The 23,199-nt window shown below is 46.4% G+C and overlaps 1 protein-coding gene across 5 annotated transcripts in view; it reads left to right on the top strand.

Annotated features, from left to right (window-relative positions):
- VLDLR (very low density lipoprotein receptor) overlaps positions 1-22,637 on the top strand; it is a 46,834-nt gene extending 24,197 nt beyond the window's left edge. The window contains exons 3-19 of one of the 5 annotated variants that reach the window (XM_003420479.4): positions 4,140-4,262; positions 5,998-6,120; positions 8,903-9,274; positions 9,376-9,498; positions 9,580-9,702; positions 10,561-10,680; positions 10,783-10,908; positions 11,634-11,805; positions 12,657-12,875; positions 14,183-14,301; positions 15,517-15,656; positions 15,973-16,114; positions 17,532-17,678; positions 18,816-18,899; positions 19,284-19,364; positions 20,930-21,099; positions 21,957-22,637. In XM_003420479.4, the coding sequence (XP_003420527.2) occupies positions 4,140-4,262; positions 5,998-6,120; positions 8,903-9,274; positions 9,376-9,498; positions 9,580-9,702; positions 10,561-10,680; positions 10,783-10,908; positions 11,634-11,805; positions 12,657-12,875; positions 14,183-14,301; positions 15,517-15,656; positions 15,973-16,114; positions 17,532-17,678; positions 18,816-18,899; positions 19,284-19,364; positions 20,930-21,099; positions 21,957-21,992 (2,420 nt within the window). In that variant the 3' untranslated portion in view covers positions 21,993-22,637. The remainder of the gene's footprint in view (positions 1-4,139; positions 4,263-5,997; positions 6,121-8,902; positions 9,275-9,375; positions 9,499-9,579; positions 9,703-10,560; positions 10,681-10,782; positions 10,909-11,633; positions 11,806-12,656; positions 12,876-14,182; positions 14,302-15,516; positions 15,657-15,972; positions 16,115-17,531; positions 17,679-18,815; positions 18,900-19,283; positions 19,365-20,929; positions 21,100-21,956) is intronic. The other 4 variants (XM_064290575.1, XM_003420480.4, XM_023539437.2 and 1 more) reach the window with 4 other exon arrangements.
- The last annotated feature ends 562 nt before the right edge of the window (positions 22,638-23,199 follow it).

Genomic DNA, 23,199 nt, shown 5'->3' on the forward strand with positions numbered 1-23,199 from the left:
GTGTTCAGAGTGGAGAGAGATGGACTCTGTAGAGCTTTGTCTCTGTTCATCTTTGAAGCCCTGGTTGCGCGGCGGATGAGAGCTCGGCTGCTAACCAAAAAATCGGCAGTTCAAATCCACAAGCCGCTCTGTCCTATAGGATCACTAAAAAAACCCAAAAACTAAACCCAATACCATCAAGTCTATTCCGACCCATAGCAACCCTCTAGAACAGAGTAGAACTGCCCCGTAGAGTTTCCAAGGAGCAGCTGGTAGATTTGAACTGCTGACCTTTTGGTTAAGAGCTGAGCACTTAACCACTACACCACCAGGGTTTCCATGGGGTTGCTAGAAATTGGAATTCACTGGACGGCTGTGGGTTTGGTGGGTTTTTTTTTTTTTTTGGTATTCATCTTTTTGCTGAAACACTTCTGTTATACAGCCAAGCTTTCCCATTTCTGTTTCGTTTTTACTCCTTCAAATCACGTGGTCCTTTCAGAGCCCTTCCCTACCCTCTCTTTTGCAAATTCCCAGGAGTATTACAGGCTGAATTACAGCAACTAACTCAGTGGACCCTTTGGCCACTTTGGGAGCTGTGACTCCTGCATGCTCAGATGAACGTGAGCCTTAAAATCCAGTTGCCGTGGATCGATTTCAATTCATGGCAGCCCCACGTGTGTCAGAGTGAAGCTGTGCTCTATACAGTTTTCAGTGGCTGATTTTTTTTGAAGTAGATTGCTAGACCTTTCTTCTGAGGAGCCTCTGGGTGGACTCAAGCCTCCAACCTTTTGGTTAGCCTCAGAGTACCTTAACTGTTTGTACCACCCAGGGGCTCCACGTGGCCTTGGATATCTTGCTTATGCCAAATTAACACTTAAGCTTGAGTGTTTTGGTGACTCTAGAACAGTTGTAAATCTAAAGAGCTAACATGGCATTTGTTTCCTTGTCTACACAGTTCAAGGCGATGAATAATCTTATTTGGGTCATCCTAACTCTCATCCCATCTTGAGTTCTAGGACTTAACTATAATCACTATCTCCCCCTTTATAATTTCTGTTGCTATACCAGGCAGTGGTCCAAGGGTAAGCCTTAAACTCTGAGAACTCCATCTAACTTAAACAACCCTGACCTGAAGGGATCCCTTTCAAAGTTTCAGCTAATTGTGGGCTTTTAGCCAATTTACCATCATACAATCCTTTTTAGAGAAGAATGTTTTAAGATGGAAGTTCAGGTAAAAAAATACAGGCACAGAGGAAGAACACAGTCTAGGAAGGATAAGCCTAGAATTTCTGTATGGTTACATCATCCAGAACCTTCTCTCCCTTGAAGGAAACTAAAGACACAAGGGAAAGATTAGTCCAAAGGACTAATGGACCACAACTACCACAGCCTCTAGCAGACTGAGTCCAGCACAGCTAGATGGTGCCTGGTTACCTCCACCGACTGCTCTGACAGGGATCACAATAGAGGGTCTAGACAAAAAAAAAAAAAAGCTGGAGGAAAATGTAGAACGAAATTCCAACTCCCCAAAAAAGACCAGACTTACTGGCCTGACAGAGACTGGAGAAACTCTGAGAATATGGCCCCTGGAGACCCTTTTAGCTCAATGATGCAGTCACTCCTGAGGTTCACCCTTCAGCCGAAGATTAGACAGGCCCATAAAACAAAATGAGACTAAAGGGGCACGCTAACCCAGGGGCAAGGACTAGAAGGCAGGAGGGGACAGGAAAGCTGGTAATACGGAACCCAAGGTTGAGAAAGGAGAGTGTTGACATGCCATGGGGTTGTAAACCAGTGTTATAAAACAGTATGTGTACTATATTAACTGTTTGATGAGAAGCTAGTTTGTTCTGTAAATCTTCATCTAAAGTACAATATAAAAAAATTACATAGAAAAAAAAAAAGAACCTTCTCTTTCTGTGCTTCCCTCATGGACTGGGTGACCATTGAGCTGGGTTTGTTGAGAGCAGCCCTGGTTGGTGCTTATCTTCCTGGTATCATTAATATGTCCTCTTTCTAGAGACTGCCTCAATTTGAGCAACAAATTGCATGGTAGCCTACCCAAAGGGGAAAGCGTCTTCCTAATAGTAAGAATTGAAACCCTGCCTTAATTGATTTAGATGACCCCCATGAAAAAAAATGTTCTAAATCCAACTTTGGTGAGTAGTGTCTGAGGAGCATTTGGGGTCTTAAAAGCTCGTGAGTGGCCATGTAAAATGCATCTTCTGTTCCCATCACATCCAGAGCAAAGGAGAATGAAGAAAACCAAAGACATGAGGGAGAGATTAGTCCCAAGGACTAAGAGAACACAGGTGCCACAACCTCCACCAGCCTGAGCCCAGAACACCAGCTGTGCTGATAGGGATCACAGTAGAGGGTCCTAGACAGAGCAGAGAAAAATGTAGAACACGATTCAGATTCACCAAAAAGGACCAGACTTACTGGTGTGACAGAGACTGGAGAAATCCCAAGACTATGGCCCTCAGACACCCTTTTAACTCAGAACTAAAGCCACTCCTGAAGTTCACCCTTCAGCCGAAGATTAGACAGGTCTATAAAACAAATAATAACACACGTGAGGAAGGTGCTTCTTAGTTCAATCATATGTATGAGACAAAATGGGCAACACCTACCAGAAGCAAAGACAAGAAGGCAGGAAGGGACAGGAAAAATGGACAGATGGAAGCAGGGAACCCAGGGTGGGGAGGGGGAGGGTGTTGACACATTGCGAGGATTGCAGCTAATGTCACAATACAATTTGTGTATAAGTTGTTGATCGAGAAATGAACTTGCTTTGTAAACTTTCACCTAAAAAGCACAATTAAAAAAAAAAGAAATCCTGCCTTAAGCTGTTTTTCAACTCTAGTATTTAGCTATGGAAAAGGAGCCCTGGTAGCGCAGTGGTTAAGCACTCAGCTGCTAACCAAAAGGTCAGCAGTTCGAACCCACCAGCCCTGGAAGAAAGATGTGGCAGTCTGCTTCTGTAAAGACTACAGTCTTTGAAACTTTATGGACCAGTCCTACTCTGTCCTAGAGGATCACTATGAGTTGGAATCGACTTCAAGGCAATGGGTTTGGTTTGTTTTGGTGTTTTCAGTCAGCTGTGGATATTAGATCTGGCAGCTTCAATGCCTTTTAGCTGGTTGAGCTTAACCTACCACTTGGATAAACCAAACCAAACCCAGTGCCGTTAAGTCGATTCCGACTCATAGCGACCCTATAGGACAGAGTAGAACTGCCCCATAGAGTTTCCAAAGAGCACCTGGCGGATTTGAACTGCCAGCCCTTTGGTTAGTAGCCGTAGCACTTAACCACTACGCCACCAGGGTTTCCATCACTTGGATACAAGGGCTAAAAACTCCTCTCCTTTGGATTCTCGAGGATGCCCTCTTTTGTTATACTCCAGTGTAAGCTTTCCCCTTTTCCTGCTGGGTGGGGTTCTCTGCCCTGGTAGACCAGGAGGGGTGATATTCATTACTGGGACTTGCCCTTCCATCTCTGCCTGAATGCGTCGGTGTTGTCAGGAAATGGCTCTAAAACAGTGGTACTGTGATCCAATCATGGGATGGGATGATTGGCTAGGAAACATACCAAGTACTTTATTGGCTAGGAAACATACCAAGTACTTTAATGACTTGGAAGACATACGGGAAGAGGATGAATCTGTTACTTAATCTCAGCATTTCCAAAAGAGGCAAGAAGTTAATTGTAGAGAGCTCTTTGTCTGGTTTTGACTTCAATGTTTTCCAAGTCTCTCAAGTGACGACCTTCATCTCCTGAAGAAAGAAAGCTTTTTCTGCAGTTCCCCTGGATATTGGCAGTTGAATGCTAATTGACTCAGCTATATTTTTAGAATAAAGAAAAAAACCAAACCTGTTGCCGTCAAGTCAATTCCGACTCATGGTGACCCCCCTCCATGTGCGTCAGAGTGGAAATGTGCTCCACGGGCTTTTCGGTAGCTGATTTTTCAGAAGTAGATCGCCAGGCCTTTCTTCCAAGGTGCTGCTGGGTGGACTCGAACCTCCAACCTTTTGGTTAGCCACAGTGTGTTAACCGTTTGCACCACTAATACATAGTTTCACACCTAATGGGAAAGAAAAGTGGAGCTCTTATGTAAGTGGCTTCAACTTCAACCCTGCAATAAACGTTCTCTTTCGTAGTAAAGAAGACGTGTACTGAGTCTGACTTCGTGTGCAACAATGGCCAGTGTGTTCCCAACAGATGGCAGTGCGATGGGGACCCCGACTGTGAAGACGGTTCAGATGAAAGCCCAGAACAATGCCGTGAGTGTGACTTGCTTTGGGCTCGAACTTTCCTCAGCTGTTCTGTGTCTCGTGCCTCTAAGCACTGCTTAATCTGACACTTGGTAGTAGTTTTCCCGTCCACCCTATAGGTTAGACCATTGGACTCCAAAGTCAATCAGGCCATTGACAGTTGACCAGTCTCCTTTCCAGAATGGTCCTGTCAGTCTAACAAGACTGACATTCTCTTGGGTAGCTTCATTATTCACTATTGAATGCTGCAGACTGAAGCCAGCAGATTTGATTAAGAACTCCTTGACTAGAGGCATAGATTCCAAATGTTTGACAATACCGACTCTGAGCAGTTGGTACTCTAGTCCTGGAAGGTAAGTCAAGGTGAGAAGGTCCCTCATGGGCCAAGTATAAGCTTGTGGAGACAGAACTCCTTGTATTATAAAAAAATCTATTACTCAAAGGGTGAGCTGTTAATTAGGTGTTATGGTGGCTGTTAACAAACATGTAACTGAAGTTATTGAATCAGGGATCCTCTAGCTTGTTCTTAAATAAAAGAAACTCCACAGATACGTAAGTAGCGCTGGCAGCTTCAGTGCCTTTCAGCTGGTTCATCTGAACCAACCCCTTGGATGGAAGGGCTCAAATCTCCTCTCCCTTGGATTCTTAAATATGCCCTCTTGTTATACTCCAGTTTTTTATACGTTATTTACGTGATGTATAGCCGTGTCCTTAGGCTGATGTTCAGAAACAAGGCTAAGAGGTCATACAGGCTGATGGTTTGGGATCCTCTGAGAAGTTTTGAAGGTCAAGGTGAAGAAAGCTTGGAGTCCATTTTAAGGCACTAGAGGCCGGTCAAAGCACTGTAAGTGGAGGCAGAGCTTAACAAAGTTTACATCTACAAAATTATTATAAAATAAAACCAAATAGAAAGGAAGAGAGTGTGTTCATTTCAGTTTTTCCAAGTAAGAAGTGAGGGAAATAACTAGGATATTAGTCAAGGCGGGTGAGATGGCGCAGGCAAAGACAGGATCTATAAAGATGCAGCCCTGGTTTTAGTGGTGGATGACCTGGTGGAGTCAAGAACGAAAGCGTCTCCCTGCCTTGTGAAACATAAATCCAAAGGTGGTTGCCGAGGAGGCCTGTAAAGGGACCTAGCAGGGGAAGACTTAACAGGTATGAAACCATCTGGCCATTAAGGAAGTTGGGATTAGGTGACAATGTCTGGGTGTGCCCACTTGATAGCCTTCAGATAAATAATTGTCTAGGAGCAGGCCAGGAGTCCCTGGATGGAGCAGACGGTTACATGCTCAGCTGCTAACTGAAAGGTTGGTGGCTCGAACCGACCTACAGCTCTGTGGGAGAAAAGACCTGGCGATCTGCTCCTATAGAGATTATAGCCTAGAAAACCCTATGGGGCAGTTCTACTCTGTCCTATAGGGTTGCCATTAGTCAGAATTGACTTGTAGACACACAAAAATAACAATACACCGAGTAAAGCAAAAGCCAGGCCTGAGAACGGCCACGGAAGCTTGAAGGAGTGACATTGCCAAGGCCCTCAGGTGTACTGCCAGGTAGCATTGGTTGGCATGGCTTCTCAGGAATGGCGCCGGCCAGTGATCCAACCAGGCTTCGATAGTAAGACCCATGTCACCAGAATTCCAGGCCACTGAGTGACGAGTGTTACCGCTTCCAGGCAGCTCAGGAGCGGCAGCTTTGCACTGATCCGTGTGGAGGCTCTTTTGAGACTGTATATCGTCAACAGATATGAGAACATGTCGCATAAATGAAATCAGCTGTGGTGCCCGTTCCACTCAGTGTGTCCCAGTGTCCTGGAGGTGTGATGGTGAAAGTGATTGTGACAGTGGAGAAGATGAAGAAAACTGTGGTAAGAAGACCAGTGTTGAGGGGCTTGTCCTACAGACCCCTTTCCTGCAAAAAGGGGGGGCAGGGGAAGCTACTGAATCAGGAAGACACAGCTAGATTGACTCACTTCTCAGCGACTTCACTATCTGCTCAACGTTAGCGTTCTAACCACTTGTCCTTCGTTAACCGCCCTAAGACTCTGAAAGGAGCTCTCGTGGTCATTGGCCATTGCTTGCTTTGGCGTTTCTTGTAGACAAATAGAAGTAAGAAGGTAAGGCATTCAAGGCACTTAAACATTTAGCACAAGTTCAGTGAAGCCGAAAGTGTGTGGGCTTTGGAGCTCTGGCGGCATAGTGGTTAAGAGCTTGGCTGCTAACCAAGGGGTCAGCAGTTTGACTCCACCAGTGACTCCTTGGAGACCCTATGGGGCAGTTCTACTCTGTCCTATAGGGTTGCTATGAGTCGGAATTGACTCGATGGCAGGGGGTTTGGTTTTTGGGTTTTTGCCTGCGTTAGGAGTCCCTGGGTGATGCAAGTCGTAAAGCGCTTGGCTACGGACCAAAAGGTTGGAGGTTCGAATCCACCCAGAGGTGCCTCAGAAGAAAGGCCTGGCAACCTACATCCTAAAGATCACAGCCACTGAGAATCCTGTGGAGCGCAGTTCTACTCTGACACACATGGGGTCATCATGAGTCAGAAATGACTCGATAGCACCTGGTTTTGCCTCTGTTACTGCAGTGATTGGTGGGCCTTCCTCACGTTGACTCAATAAAACTGGAAGGGAAAGTGGGGCAGACACGCACATTCACAAGTCTAAACTGCTTGAGTGTCATCCAAGCGCTTCTTAACCCCCAAGCTAGATTCTCTTGTAAACCCAGTGCCGTACCCTTTCCCAAAGTTGAGCTGGCCCAGAAACATGCATTAGCACCTTCGCAGCAGCTACCCAGAGCAAACCCTACCCAACCTGTGGTGTCTTTGTCACCTGTCACAGTTCCTATCTGGGAAAGCCAGCTCTGTTTCCTACCCTTTCATCTTTCCGTTCTTGGAGAATGCGTAATCAAATGCAATGTGTTAAAGGTGAGGTCCTGGGAAAATCTCTAGGTTGAGTAAACATTGCTTGAAAGCTCTTTCAAGCTCCCGTCCTTTTTATAGAGCCTCTCAAACCTATGAGGAGCCCTGGTGGTGCAGTGGCTAAGCACTCAGCCGCTAACCAGAAGGTCGGCGGTTTGAGTCCACCAGCCACTTCATGGAAGAAAGATGTGGCAGCCTGCTCCCCTAAAGATTTAGAGCCTTGGAAACTCTATGGGGCGGTTCTGTTCTATAGGGTGGCTATGAGTCAGAATCGACTCGATGGCAATGGGCTTGGTTTTGGCTTTTGAAAACTACAGCTAGGGCTTCAAACCGGTTCATTCAAACCCCTGCTGAAAATTTGCATTTCTACCCCCAGATATACTGAATCCGAATCTACCGTTTAGCAAGATCCCCCGGTGATTCTTATGTACAATAAATTTTGAGAACCATTGCTCTACTCGTGTTCTCAGAATTGGTCCCTAACCAGCGCCACTAGGATCACCTGGGAACTTGTTAGAAATGCAAATTCAGCTCAAAGCCCTGCCTATAGCTCCCAAGTATGACAGGCATCAGGGCCTCAGATAGAGTGGACAGTGAGGTCTGAGCACTGGCAATCAAAACACCAGTCTGACATGGAGAAGTTGCCACCAGAGGCCAATAGCCCTGCACCTAGTCCAATGAGCTTTGGTGGCCAACCCCAGAAATGAGCTTTATATGTTGGTGAGCTCTGGAGCTGCCAAGTGTTTCCCTGTTAAAACTAGACTTTGCTTCCCAAGAGAGTCATGGTCTCCACCCAAATTACCACTAAACTGTGACCTTAATACGTTTGGCAGGAATTTGAATCAAAGTAAAAACCGGCTAGTGTGCGGAGCTTATTATTAGCAGACTTGGCTGGGAGATTGTGACCCTTGGCCTAGCGTGACTTTCTGAAAACTGAAAGTGTTTAAGACTTGTTATTCCTGATCCCTCTTTAAAGGACCTGAAAAAGAAGGCACCGAGTGTGATGGTATTACATAATGGCTTCTCTTTGGCGACAGTGCCTTCATGCTTGTTACGTATGTTACAATTGCCTGCACACCCATGCCTGGTCTTCTCAACTGATGATAGAATCTGCCCTGAAAAGCAGTATGTTCTTTGAAGTTCACTCAGGCTCTGCCTTCCAAAACTAGGTCCCTGGCTGGCGCAAACAGTTTGGACTCGGCTGCTAACAGAACGGTTGGCAATCTGAGCTCGCCCAGTGGGGCTGTGGAAGAAAGGCCTGGCAACCTACTTCCATAAAGATTACAGCTCAGAAAACCCCATGGAGCAGTTCTACTCTGACACACATGGGGTTGCCAGGAGTCGGAATCAACTGGACAGCAACAGGTGCGGTGTGTGTGTGTGTGTGTGTGTGCGCGCCTTCCAAAATGAAATCTCTGGTTACAGTTTAAGGTGCCAATCCCTGTCCTTTAAAGAGTCAGTTCTAATTCTTATTTCAAGTTAATGTCTGGTCTTCAACTATTTTCTTGGTTCTCTATTTCTATTCTTACCCACAGTGCTTCTGCATTTTTGGCACAATGAGACCATTTCCTAGCACTCCAGGGGCTTGACCTTGATGTAACTCTGCTTTAGCTCTTCAAGTAAGCTAGAGATCTCGGATTAGCATCAAAGGTCTGCATCTCAGATTCTAGGGCAGGAGTCTTGAGAGGACCGATCCCGATGCCCTACCGATGGGGCATCCTCTGTCCCCACAGGCAACGTGACATGCAGCGCCGACGAGTTCACCTGTTCCAGCGGCCGCTGCGTCTCCAGGAACTTTGTGTGCAACGGTCAGGACGACTGCAGTGACGGCAGTGACGAGCTGGACTGCGCGCCGCCAACCTGCGGCCCCCACGAGTTCCAGTGCAGCACCTCGTCCTGCATCCCCCTCAGCTGGGTATGCGACAACGACGCCGACTGCTCAGACAAGTCGGACGAGTCCCTTGAGCAGTGTGGCCGCCAGCCGGTCACCCACACCCGCTGCCCAGCCAGCGAGATCCAGTGCAGCTCTGGCGAGTGCATCCATAAGAAGTGGCGCTGTGACGGTGACCCCGACTGCAAGGACGGCAGCGATGAGGTCCACTGTCGTGAGTAGCATCGTCATCGGCGTGGCACCTTCACCCTCTTCCCTGGCCGCCTGGGTGACGCCGTGGCCGGCTTCATCCCACCGCCTTCTCTCCCTCTGCAGCTTCTCGAACCTGCCGGCCGGACCAGTTCGAGTGTGAGGATGGCAGCTGTGTCCACGGCACCAGGCAGTGTAATGGCATCCGAGACTGCGTGGACGGTTCCGACGAAGTCAACTGCAAAAATGGTGAGGGCTCTTCTTGTCGGGGAGGTGGGGTGACGCCGGCTCAGCCCACTAAGGCATCTCTGTGGCCGTTTTGCTTTGCAGTCAACCAGTGTTTGGGTCCTGGGAAGTTCAAGTGCCGGAGTGGAGAGTGCATCGATATCAGCCAAGTGTGTGACCGAGAGCAGGACTGCAGGGACTGGAGCGACGAACCCCTGAAAGAGTGTAGTAAGTGAGAGGAGACTGTGTAGCACCCGGTTAGGGACCTGAAGTGGATCCGGCTGCTTCCGTGCGCACCCTGAGTCAGACTGAGGTTAAACCGCCCTTAACCGACTCGGGTCAGTTGCTAGGCTTACGAGTGAAATTTTATGACTTAGCGGCCCAAGTAGTGACAAACTAGTTCATAATTTAACCTCCTTATAGATCACTGGGGAAACCTTGGTGGCGCAGTAGTTATGCGCTTGGGCTGCTAACCAAAAAGGTCAGCAGTTCAAATCCACCAGCCACTCCTTGGAAACACTATGGGGCAGTTCTACTCTGCCCTATAGGGTTGTTATGAGCTGGAATCGATTCAACGGCAACAGGTTTGGGTTTGGTTTTATAGCTCACTGCAAAACAATACAGAAGCTTGACTAAATGCTGCTAAACCAGCTGGTAACCTGCCAAGGGGGTTAAGTTTAAAAAACCAAAACCGAATCTGTTGAGTTGATTCTGACTCATAGTGACCCTACAGGACAGAGTAGAACTGCCCCATAGGGTTTCTAAGGCTGTAATCTTTACAGAAGCAGACCGCCACATCTTCTCCTGTAGAGCAGCTAGCGGGTTCGAACTGCCAACTTTTCATTCAGCAGCCAAGCGCTTAACCACTGTGCCACCACGGCTCCTCGGGATTAGGGTTAGTCTCCCTACCACAACGCACCCTGAGATGCAAACCTGCAAAACACATGATTAGGCCCTTGATTAATCATGGGTTTGACCAGTCTAACAAAATAAGTTATCACAGACAGCCTGGATTTTAAATGTTACTGAGACGAATGATCTATTTGGAATATGCCGTCTAGTAACTGAGCTACGTTTTTATTTCAGATGTGAACGAATGCTTGGTTAATAACGGCGGGTGCTCCCATATCTGCAAAGACCTAGTGATAGGCTATGAGTGTGACTGCGCAGCTGGGTTTGAACTGATAGATAGGAAAACCTGTGGAGGTGAGTCCAAGAAGATAGCCTGAGCCTGGGGGTGGCGGGAACAGGCAGAAACCGTCTAGCAAGGCGTAGGAACCGCAAGACTAATTCTAATTTCCCTCCTAGATATTGACGAATGCCAAAATCCAGGAATCTGCAGTCAAATTTGTATCAACTTAAAAGGCGGTTACAAGTGTGAATGTAGTCGTGGCTATCAAATGGATCTTGCCACTGGCGTGTGCAAGGCAATAGGTAACGCACTTGGACTGGTGTTGCTCGGGCACCTTTACGAGTAAGTGCTTGTGAAAGGCACAGCCAGTGACTACAACAGCAAACTAAACATGGAATGAAAGCAGTACTTGAGAGCAGTGCTGTGAAGCTCACAGTGTGATACCAAAAAGCGGTTGCCACTGAGTTGATCCCAACTCATGATGGCCCTGTGTGTGTCAGAGCAGAACTGTGCTCCACAGGGTTTTCAATGGCTGCAATCTCTCAGAAGTAGATCACCAAACCTTTCTTCCAAGGTGCTTCTAGGTGGATTCGAACCTCAAACCTTTTGGTTAGCAGCTGAGTGTGTTAATCTTTTGCACCACCCAGGGATTCCCCATGGTGCCATATCATGGCTTAATAGCAGATCGTTTCCCTAGCACGAAACACCTTGGGCATTTCTTTTGCGTATGATACCATGAATACCTACCAGGTTTACTTACTTTCTGCTTCTGGAAACTTGAGTGCAATTCAGATAGGAAACTAAATTATTCATTGACCGCCCTGCTTTTGAACTCAGTGACCCAAGGACCACCTTCCTCAATCATGGGAAGCACTTGGGGGTTCCAGGGGCAAGAACCCTGGGCAGGGTACTGCCAAAGTGTCCAGCAGTGCCTTGGCTGCGAGGGCTCCTCTGTGGAGAAGAGGTGACTTGGAAGGACCTTGCCTTCTAACAGCAAGACTAAATAAACCCGACTCCTGTCTTTCAGGCAAAGAGCCCAGTCTGATCTTCACTAATCGAAGAGACATCAGGAAGATTGGCTTAGAGAGGAAAGAATATATCCAACTAGTTGAACAGCTAAGGAACACGGTGGCTCTTGATGCTGACATAGCTGCTCAGAAACTGTTCTGGGCTGATCTGAGCCAAAAGGCCATCTTCAGGTAACTTGCAGTTCCACTCTAGATGTCTTAGCACAAGCCATTGTCGCTTTGCCTGTGAGAAGGTTTGGAGAGGAAGCTCAGCATACAAGTTTCTCATCTGTACCTCCAATCTAGCATCTGATTACCTGGGAATATAAATCTAAATACTGGTTCTGTTTTTTAAATCAAATTACTGTCAGTTCCTAATTACCAGTGCCAGTTGTCATCAAGTTGATTCCAACTCATGGTGACCCCATGTGTTTCAGAGTAAAACTGTGCTCCACAGAGTTTTCAGTGGTTGATTTTTTAGGAATAGATCACCGGTCCTTTCTTCCGAGGTGCCTCTGGGTGAACTCGAAATTCTAACCTTTCAGTTAGCAGCTGATCATGTTAACTATTTTCACCACCTGGGGCCTGCTATTAGTTAACAATTAAAAACTAGCAATTGCCTGTGAAGTAAAGGGCGGCTATAGCTATAACACTGTAACGGAAGACATCTTAATTTCTCATATTTCCCCCCCTTGCTCTACAGTTAATTGAGAACCAACCTCATTGTTATTACAAACAGAAATGGTGGTGGCAGCTCTTTCTTATTGGGAACTAAAGAGAGTCAGCTGATAGCTACTAAAACAAGCGGCTTCCCTAGAAACTCGTGGCTCTAGTGTATAGGATACAAAGGAGCAGTTAGATTACCTATAATATTGCTAATTTAGTATGAGCAAGCAACATGGTAAAGAATTTGAGGGGTGAGCGGCAGTGTTACTAGAGTTTGCTCTGAACAAAGTCGTTGACCAGCGTGTAAGCAGAAAGTCTGTTCTCCAGGCTCCAACGGTGTCAAACTGTTAAATTTCCTGTGACCTATTGTGTTTCAGTGCCTCAATTGATGACAAGGTTGGTAGACATGTTAAAATGATCGACAATGTCTATAATCCTGCAGCCATTGCTGTTGATTGGGTGTACAAGACCATCTACTGGACTGACGCGGCTTCTAAGACTATTTCAGTAGCTACCCTAGACGGAACCAAGAGGAAGTTGCTGTTTAACTCGGACTTGCGAGAGCCTGCCTCCATAGCTGTGGACCCCTTGTCTGGGTTTGTATTCTGTGTTTTTCATCATGTCGCCTTTGGATGCTATCTGCATAGGCCAAGGCCCTTCCTCATACCTGAGTTAGTACTGAAATCCTGCGACTTGGTAGCCCTCTACAACAAAGAATGATCCAGTTCACAATGTCAGCAGTGCTGTGGCGGAGAAGTCCTGCTCTGGCCTCATCTCTGTGCCAAGCCCTCCTGTTGCCGTCAAGTCGATTCCAACTCACGGTGACCCCGTGGGTGTCAGAGTAGGACTGTGCTCCGTAGGGTTTTCAGGGGCTGGGACCTTTCAGAAGCAGACCATCAGGTCTTTCTTCTGAGGCATCTCTGGGCGGACTCGAACCGCCAACCTGTGGGTTAGCAGCCAAGGGCGTTAACCATTTGTACGGCCAGTGGACTCCATGATTATTGCTAGTTGACGTTAATAAAACAGCATTCCTGACTGGATGAGCACCAGGCGCTGTATCTGCAGCCTTATGCCCACCCCGTCTCAGTGGATATGATTTTAGTTCTGGTCTGAACATTTGGCTGGGTTGGCTGCAGCTGATCAAACCTAAATATTAGCATAAACTGTTGGAACTAAGGTAACTGCTTTGCCTCCAGGCTTATGTCTAGAAGTGCAAGTTGTCTGGAAGTCCCCTGGAAATAACAGAACTTTCTGGAAACATTTCGCGGAGGGACTTTCTTAAATTACTGTTAAGTTACATAGAAAGGCAGCTTAGGAAGGTGGCTGTTGTTGTCGCAGGTCTTCGAGTTGATTCCTACTCATAGTGAGCCTATGTAACAGAGTAGAACCACCCCACAGGGTTTCATAGGCTGTAATCTTTACGGGAGGAGATCACCAGGCCTTTCTCCCGCAAAGCCAGTGGGTGGGTTCCAAGCACCAAGCTTTAGGTTAGGAGCCGAACGCTTAACGGTCATGCCACCAGGGCTGTGAGACTGTAGTAAACCCAGGTGGTCCTTATTAAGCCTCCCTAGACCATGACCAGCCAGCTCCTACTATAAAATGTGAAGGACAATCATCTTCCACTCTTCTGAAAAACTTGATCTTTTACAAAGCAAACATACAACCGTGAGACTTTGGGCTGAAATTTAAATGTCAGCTGTATGTAGGTTAACATAGTTAGCAATGAGCTTGTAGATTTTAGTGTTAAGATTTGCTTACTAAGCACAGAATTCAGACCCTTAAATGTTTCTATTTGTCCCTAGAGAATGAACCCCTAGCATTTTGTTTACTCTTTGAACTGTTGTAAGTACAGCTTTATGTCTTCTCAACCACTGAGGCTTATTTCTAACTGAATTCTTCCCAGCTTTGTTTATTGGTCAGACTGGGGCGAACCAGCTAAGATAGAAAAAGCAGGAATGAATGGATTTGACCGGCGGCCGCTGGTGACAGTGGACATCCAATGGCCCAACGGCATTACTCTGGGTACGTATGTCCTTCCTTCCTTGACTACCAGTTCCACAGGCTTCACAGCATTTTAACTTACCCTCCGTGGTTAGGTCTGGACCACAGCAGACGACTCTGATTGTTCCTTCTACAGCAGGAAGTTTTGGATGAGAGTACCTGAGCGATGGAGTCCCTGGGTGGTGCAAACAGTTAACGTGCTCGGCTGCTGACCGAAAGTTTGGAGGGTCAAGTCCACCCAGAGGCACCTCGGAAGAAAGGCCTAGTGATCTACTTCCGAAAAATCCGCCATTGAAAACCTGGTGGAGCACAGTTTTCTGACACACGTGGGGTCGCCATGAGTGGGAATAAACTTGATGACAGCTGGTTATCTGAGCCGTACAAGCGGCATGGTGGCCTTAACAAATTACATGCTCCGTAATTACTAGCTTTGTTGTCCATTTGGCCCTAATATGTGACGTGGATTCAGTAAATCTTGGGGCCTCTTGTATTAAATATTCCTGGTGCAGGTACACAGCATTTCCTGGGTTGCAATCTTACAACAGTTTTCTTCTGGCCCACTGAGGAAGAAGAACAACGTAACCCTAGCCTCTTAATCACAAGCCATTAATTAAGTAATTATTAATTAATACCTTCTATAATTTGGTTGGGGGCAGTCGTGGTTCAGTGGTAGAATTCTCGCCTACCATGCAGGAGACCCAGGTTCCATTCCCGGCCAGTGCACCTCATGTGCAGCCCCCACCCACCTGTTAGTGGAGCTTGCATGTTGCTACAATGCTGAACAGGTTTCAGTGGAGCTTCCTGACTAAGACAGACTAGGAAGAAAGGCCTGGTGATCTCCTTCTGAAAATCAGCCCATTAAAACCCTATGGGTCACAACGGTCCGCTCTGCAACCGATCATGGGTGGTGCGGGACTGGGTAGCATTTCATTCCTTTGTGCATGGGATCACCAGGAGTCGAGAGCAACTCAGCGGTTGCCAACCATAACAGCATAATGTGGTCAACATTTCTCATGTCAGTGACTTTGAGGATCTTAGGTACCCTTTTAGCACTGAAAAAAAAAAAACGGACAAAGGTACGGACGCAGCGTACTGTTTGAAGAGGTCTGTGGGACCTCGTTTAAGACTCCCTGCTGCAGGAGGAACCCTGAAAGTAGAATATTCTTTAGGTATCGAAGATGTTTGCCAGCATCCTAATACCTCATATCAAACGATGACAATTCTTTTCCTACCTAGACCTTATAAAAAGCCGCCTCTATTGGCTTGATTCCAAGTTGCACATGTTATCCAGTGTGGACTTGAATGGCCAGGATCGTCGGATAGTACTCAAGTCTCTGGAATTCCTCGCTCACCCTCTGGCACTAACAATATTTGAGGTAAGTTGTGTGTGTACATCTAAGTGTATACCCTTGAGTTCCTATAGCACTCTGGGGAGAAAAAACTGGCATATTTTGATGGGCAGAGGCATATGACTTGAGAAACAGCTTTCGCTTAAACCTGGTACAGCTGACATACTAATTCCTCAAAGTACTTCGAGAAACCTGGACTTGCTTCTTGTTGCTGTCTTACATCTGATGTCTCAGGCCGACATTAGATAAACATGGTCCATTATATGGCCAGTACATGATGACCTTTGATATCGACTTGTGTTTTATCTTTGGTGTACATGCTAATTTGGGGGTTCTGTTTTAGGATCGTGTCTACTGGATAGATGGGGAAAACGAAGCAGTTTATGGTGCCAATAAATTCACCGGATCGGAGCTGGCCACTCTGGTTAACAACCTTAACGATGCCCAAGACATCATTGTCTATCATGAACTTGTACAGCCATCAGGTAACATGGTTTTCAATGGCTACTTAAGAGGCAACAGCATGACGCGGTGCCTGCTGGGTGCCCATAACTCTTTACTAACTCAACTTTCCCTAAAATGAAACTTTTGTTCTTCTGTACCCTACCTGAGACACTTCCAACTTGGAGTCTGGTGTCTTTTATTTCCATTTTCCCAATAAAATGGCTTCAGAACTTCATCTTTTATGTTCCCTCCCGATCCTCAGTGTTGAGCTTTTGTTTCCTTCTATTCTATATCCCTTTTCCTTCGTTTCCGCTTGCTGAGACAATTGCACTAGTCTCCAAAGTAGCTTTTGTGCCACAAACTTTCCCTCCATTCTGCACCTTATGTAGGATCACATAGATCTACCAGCACACCTGGTCATATCAGCCTCCTGTTCAAGTTCCTTGGCTGGTTCTAGCTAAATAAAGCCCTCAAATTTCCCTGCACCTGGGCTCCCTTCCATTTTGCAGGAGAGAGGCAGGATAAATCCGGAGAGCATGCTTGCTCTCCTCCTCTGAACCTCCACTCGAAGTCATGGACCAATAGTGAGTGCTAGCCCTGGTCCCTCACCTCCTTCCCACCTGCCCCCTCGCCTCCTGTCTAGCAAATGACACCTGTTTCCACTACCAGAGGAGAAGTTCCATTATATGGAGGACAGTAACCTGCTCCGTAGTTTGCAGGTGTTGGGGTTGCCAAGAAAGACATGACTCACATGCAGGCATTGATTGGAACAATGCCTAACTCACATAGAGAAGAGACAGAGCAAGGTCAGCTTCCATAGCAAGCACCGGTCCCCCATGGCCAGCGGGTCTCACTCTGCAGCCAACGGAGAGAGATGGTCTGCACACACCCCTCTTGTACTACAGGAGCAGGACCCCGTTCCCCCCTCCTCTGGGGATGGATATAGCTGTGGGGCTGGCCAGGTGCCCTATAACACAGACGCTTAGCTAAGTAGTTCCTGGGAATGTTGACATGTGCTCGGCGCAAGAGGGGAGAGATGTGCTCATAGGATGCCTTCTGCTGTGGGATGTGTTTTGGGTCAAGACGCTCTAGAAAGGGAGTCATCCCACGCTCATCCTGTCCAAGACGCCAGGCCAGCACATCTGGTCCAAAGTACAAGGTTCATTCGTGGGTCACAGGGAAAGGCGGCAGGCTGTGCTCAGACTGCCCCCTTCCACACCAGACTTAACGCGTATTCTACGTCCACGAAGTCTCCTTGGACCTGGCGTTCTCTTATAGTATGCTGCTTGTGCCCTTATGCTTATTCTTCATTGGCCTTGGGTTAACTGGAATGCTGGACAGAGTAGGCAAGTTTAAGCTCTTTGAAAACAAGGACTCCTCTCTTCCGTGTCTAGAACAGGGCTTTGTACATAGTAGACACTGGAATGCCTGTTTGAAAGGACTTTTTTTGCTGACTAGGTAAAAACTGGTGTGAAGAAGACATGGAGAATGGAGGATGCGAGTATCTATGCCTGCCAGCACCCCAGATTAACGACCACTCTCCAAAGTACACCTGTTCCTGTCCCAATGGGTATAATCTAGAGGAGAATGGCCACAAATGCCGAAGTAAGGCTTTTTGCTTTTCAGCCATAAGCAGGACACACAGCAGGCGATACCGGAAGACACTAGCTATATAATCTGACTTGTTTTAACCAACTCTTGGAATAGATTTGAGAATGTATCTGCTGTAACTGCATGGCAGGTGTGCATGCCATTACTTAAGACCTGCCTTTTAACTCATCTCAACATGAGATGCACCTATAAGTGACTAAAGTGTCAACCAGCATCCTACTAATCTGTACCGATTAAGCCCGTAACTGCACTGAGCTAGACAACTTGCAGATAATTAAACAAAGTCTTTGTATTTACCTCCAAGATGGGAGGGCTGAAATTATGCTTAAAGGAAGGCTGTGGTTACAGGAACCCCCAAAGCCTCAGTGGGTGACACTATCTTAAACTCTCACTTAAACCAAACCTGCATTTTTGTCTTCTGTCCTTAGCTTTGTATTAAGTGGCAAATTAAACTCACGTGTTGTGATTGAGGAACTCATATGGCAGGGTTTGGATTCGCTTAATTATGGGTTGCTGCAGGGACAAGCTCAGTTCACTAAGAAAGTAGTTGCAAGACAGTTCGGCAGCGGTGAGACTGGTAGGCCTGGTAATCTGTTTTCAGGGCTTTTCTTGAAACTTCTAGGAGCCTGGGGCATTATCAAGGAGTACTGGTTGCATAGTGGTTAAGTGCTCAGCTGCTAACTGAGAGGTCCATGGATTGAACCCACCAGCCACTCTGTGGGAGAAAAATGTGGCAGTCTGCTTCCATAAAGATGATAGCCTTGGAAACCCTATGGGGCAGTTCTACTCTGTCCTGTAGTGTCATTATGAGTTGGAATTGACTTGATGGCAATGGGTCAGTGGGTTGGGAGATTGTCTAGAGGGCTCATTAAGTGTGTCTGTGCATATTTTTGGATTGTCAAATTCTACATGCTGGCCTTTTTGCCCAAAGGCTCATGAATCTTGAGTTCTTTGTACGCATGAAGACTGCCCTGTCATTTTTGACACATCAGTGTCACAGCATAGTTCAGTAATGACGTGTCTATTTCCAATGGTGTGAAGTTAACCCCCTATTGTGTGGCTCATCTGGACTAAACAGCTAGCCACCCTGGAACCCTGGCATTAACCAGGTTCTCGGTTTTTATAATTCAGGTACTGCAACTACTGTGACGTACAGTGAGATAAAAGATGCCCACAGAACAGAAGGTTCACCAACTAGTGGACTAGTTCCTGGAGGTACTGAGCTTTGTACTGCAGACGGGTCATCTCAACTAACAGCCATGCTCTTTGTAGCTATCACTTAAGTAGTTAATACGGCCTTTATCTACTGGTTCTGCCACTGATTGGTAATCCAGGTTTAAACTCCAAAGGCTTAGAACCTGCAAATCCTAGCCTGACCTGACTCGTTAAGGTTTCTGTTAGAGAGATACTATTAGTGAGCATGGCTGTTATGCCATGTGATTCTCAAGTACTCTAGGCCAGAGATGTTTCCTGGTATGTATTGGAGTGGGTACCCAGCATCAATAACGGGCACAGATGCGTGAGGCCCTTACTCTGTTGGGTAGCTGTCTACGTCTGAATTTGGAGCCTTCTACACTGACTTCTTTTATTCCCCTGCAGGGATCAATGTGACCACAGCAGTGTCGGAGGTCAGTGTCCCCCCAAGGGGAACTTCCGCTGCCTGGGCCACCCTTCCTCTCTGTAAGTAGAACTCCCTACCTGTCTGGCTCCAGAGAACTTCTTAAATACCAAACGAACATTCCCGCTTCATCGAGGGATACCCCTCCTGAATGTTCCCATGATCCCTGGTGCTGTCATAGCACTTAGGACGCCGGATTACGTTCGCTTCTTCCCCCATATGGAACGCTGAGTTAGGATTCTGCCCTAGTTCCCTGGTGCTGCTGTTTTAGAATTACCACAAATAGGGTGGTTTGTAAGAATAGAAATTAATTTTCTCATAGTTCTGGGGGTGAAAAGTCCAAATCAGGGTCTCAGCTGTGTTGATTCCTTCCTTGTAGGTAGTCCTGGGTGTTCTTTGCTTCCTTGGTGGTCCTTAGCTTGATCATCACATAGCATCTGTCCTCCCCGTGTGTGCGCCTCTCTGTCTGTTCTGCTCTTTTTGTAACTCAGAACTGATTAGGCTTAGGACTCACCCTATGCTGGTATGATCTCATTAACACAAGAAAAGAAAAACAATATTTCCAAACAAGACCAGACCCACAGGTACAAGGGCCAGGAATTCAACACTTAATTTTGAGGGGACACAATTCAATCCATAACGTTGTCCATACCGTTCTCTTCAGTGGTACTTAGCACAGTGACGGGCAGTTACAAATGTTCAATTCGGATGTGAAAGGTTGTTAGCCTGGCTTACCCCAGTTTATAAGAAGTCCCTTTCAGTAAAGACTACTGTCCTATCCACCTTTGAAATATGTTTAATGCTTTGTACGGAGTAGATACACAAGCGCTTAAATGCTTTCTTGGACAGCTTTAGAACTTGTAGAGGGTAAATTAAAAATAGTTAAGAATTTTCAAACCCAGGGAAAAGAACCTGTGAGGCTGTTATTAGATATATAAATTATAAGGTGGTTCACTATAATGGCCTTCTTGACCTAAATGTACTTGGGTTCCAAGCTTAGCCAACACACCAGGACAACCTGAAGAGCTCTCTAGAAACATCTGCCGTTCTAATTCAGTAGGCCATTGGTGGAGCCCAGGACTCCATGCTTGGCCGAACGGGTGTGGCCAGCTCAGCGTGAGTCTATAACGTAACACTTAGCCGCTGGTCTGAACCTATGAAGCTGTTGGCCCATCTCTATTCTGACTCCTAGTTGTCCCAGCTCCATAAAACATGAACCTTGTTGTTGCTGTTAGGTGCCATCGAGTTGGCTTTCCGGTCCTGTGCCCTCCGCATGATCAGTTGCAAATCGGACCGTTGTGATCTGCGGGGTTTTTATTGGCTGATTTTTGGAAGTAGATCCCCAGACCTTTCTTCCTAGTCCATCTTAATCTGGAAGCTCTGCTGAAACCTTGTCAGCATCATAACAACACGCAAACCTCTGCTGACAGGTGGGCGGTGGCTGCACAGGAGGTGCGTTGGCCAGGAATCGAACCTGGGTCTCCGGCCTGAAATGCGTGAGAATTCTGCCACTGGACCGCCACTGCTCCCGTGAAGCTTTTACTTCTGTCACTTGTCTTGGACTCTTGAACACCTCCGTTCTGTGTGTTCTGAAACTAGACCTAGCTTCACCCCTGTCTTTTTACAGTGCTCTTAGCGATGGCGGCGGTAGGCGGCTACCTGATGTGGAGGAATTGGCAACACAAGAACACGAAGAGTATGAACTTTGACAATCCTGTGTACTTGAAGACCACCGAAGAGGATCTCTCAATAGACATTGGTAGACACAGTGCCTCTGTCGGACACACGTACCCAGCAGTAAGTCACCTTCATGCCTTTCTACACCATGGCTTGTGACTGTTGGTAAGGAGTGGCTGCCTGCACTAGGAGAAGCTATTGGGACCGTTAAGCCACCCAGTGCCTCACCTAATATCTGGAAATTAGACAGTCTAACCTGTTAGAACATAAGCAAGTCAGCTGATAAGTGCCTGACCAACACAGAATGGCACGTAGGTCAAATTAAGGTCATCTCTCTACTCTGGGATATTTCAGTTATAGAAACTACATGTAAACCCTAGCATGAACCAAGTAGCTCCTTCTTGAACTGTTAAATGTGAGTTAGCACAGCATACCATAGAGGAGTTGGCTTCAAGTCAGCCTAGTGGACAAGAGTCACTTAGCCAAAATTACCGAATGTGTTACTCAGCCAAGTGTCACATCCCACCTATTATAGCAAGCTTTTCGTTCCGCTGTAGAGTAGGTCACTTATCCTTCAGATGAAACCCAAATGGAGCCTCTGGCTTTCGCATAAGGAACAGGCTGGAACAAAACAACTGCCGAACACTCCCCTCTCAAGGTCTCTGGTGAAACATTGGACTGTGGCCAATTCATGGTCCACATTTGTCTTTTCACATTTTTCTCCAGGAATTAAGATCATTCACTAGAACAGGCAGAATCAATCATGCTGTTTTCTCACCCCACCAAGTGAATACAGTTAAGTTCAAGTGCAGTGCATGAGTGATACAACTCAATATTGCGTGGTATCCGGTCTTCCGTCCCTTTCAAGCTCATTTGGTCCTTGAACGACCAACTCAAAAGCAAGGTCCACTTTAGGGACTGGAGTTGTTGCCAGGGAATGGTCGCCAATGTCATTCCATACTCTTTCTTCTCCACAGATTTCAGTTGTAAGCACAGATGATGACCTAGCTTGACTTCTGGGACAAGTCTTGACCTCTGAGGTCTAAATCTATAATCCCACACTTCGGAATGGTAACCGAGCCAGCAGCTGAAGTCTCTTTCTTCCTCCAGTCTGGGAGAGCATCAAGATATCTTGGCGTGGATCAAGCTTATGTCTTTGACCATTTTTATACTACTTTTGTAAATATTCTTGTCCACATTCTACTTCAGCTTTGGATGTGGTTACCAAGTATCTGTAACCCTTGAATTTGTAGACAGTATTGCCACCTCTGGCCAAATATGCACTTTCCTTAGAAAGCCATATTCCAGCAATGAAACTTGTGCTATAGTGTATACCACCTGTACATACGTTGTATAGGCCACCTGTAAATATCCCAGAGAACAATCACTATTCTTAAGCACTTTGAAAATGTTTCTATGTAAATTATTGTAAACTTTTTCAATGGTTGGGACAATGGCAATAGGAGAAAACGGGTTACTGAGATGAAATTGCCAAAAAAAAAAAAAAAAAATTGTAAACTGATTTTGTATGTATGAATGAAATCTTTGACCTCCGGGGAGGTTGACAAAGACTGAGTGTTCAAACTACTGTACATTGTTTTTTCAAGTGCTCAAAAATTAAACCAAGCAACTTAACCACAATTTGCGCCTGCTCCTCTCGCGTCAATAGCCTGAATAGTATCAAGTGTTCTTGTGAAATGCGGGAGCCATGGATCTCGGTGTTGTACAGCAAAGCGTGTAATTGGACTAGTGTCTCTTACAGCCAAGTACTAACTTCACAACAAAGTTCCTTTTAACACCTGCTCCCTAAATATTTCTTATTCTGTTTAAGTAGCTTACTTTGTTCCTCGAACTCCTCTGGTACTTGGAGGTGATTTCCTTTTCTTATTAACTTGTTTCCTGATCTAGAAACATGTGCTAAGATTTCTATTCAAGTCTGCTTCTTGACCCTTAAGTCCTTTCTGTTTTCCGGGTTCCTTCATTAATATAGAGGTGAGGGACAAATACCTTCTAAGGCATGGGGACGGACCTTCCTGTAAGTCTAGACAGTCTTACCACAAAAATGGTAAGTGGTACCCTTCTTGGACAATCTGATCTAAGGCTGTGGTTCTCAATGTGGCCCCAGAACCAGCAGCATCTGAATCACCTGGGAACTTGTTAGAAGTGAGAATTCTCAGGCCCCACCCCAGACCTGAATCAGAAGCTCTGGGGGTGGAGCCC

The sequence above is a fragment of the Loxodonta africana genome, chromosome 9 (genome assembly GCF_030014295.1).
Source record: "Loxodonta africana isolate mLoxAfr1 chromosome 9, mLoxAfr1.hap2, whole genome shotgun sequence".
Taxonomy (NCBI): domain Eukaryota; kingdom Metazoa; phylum Chordata; class Mammalia; order Proboscidea; family Elephantidae; genus Loxodonta; species Loxodonta africana.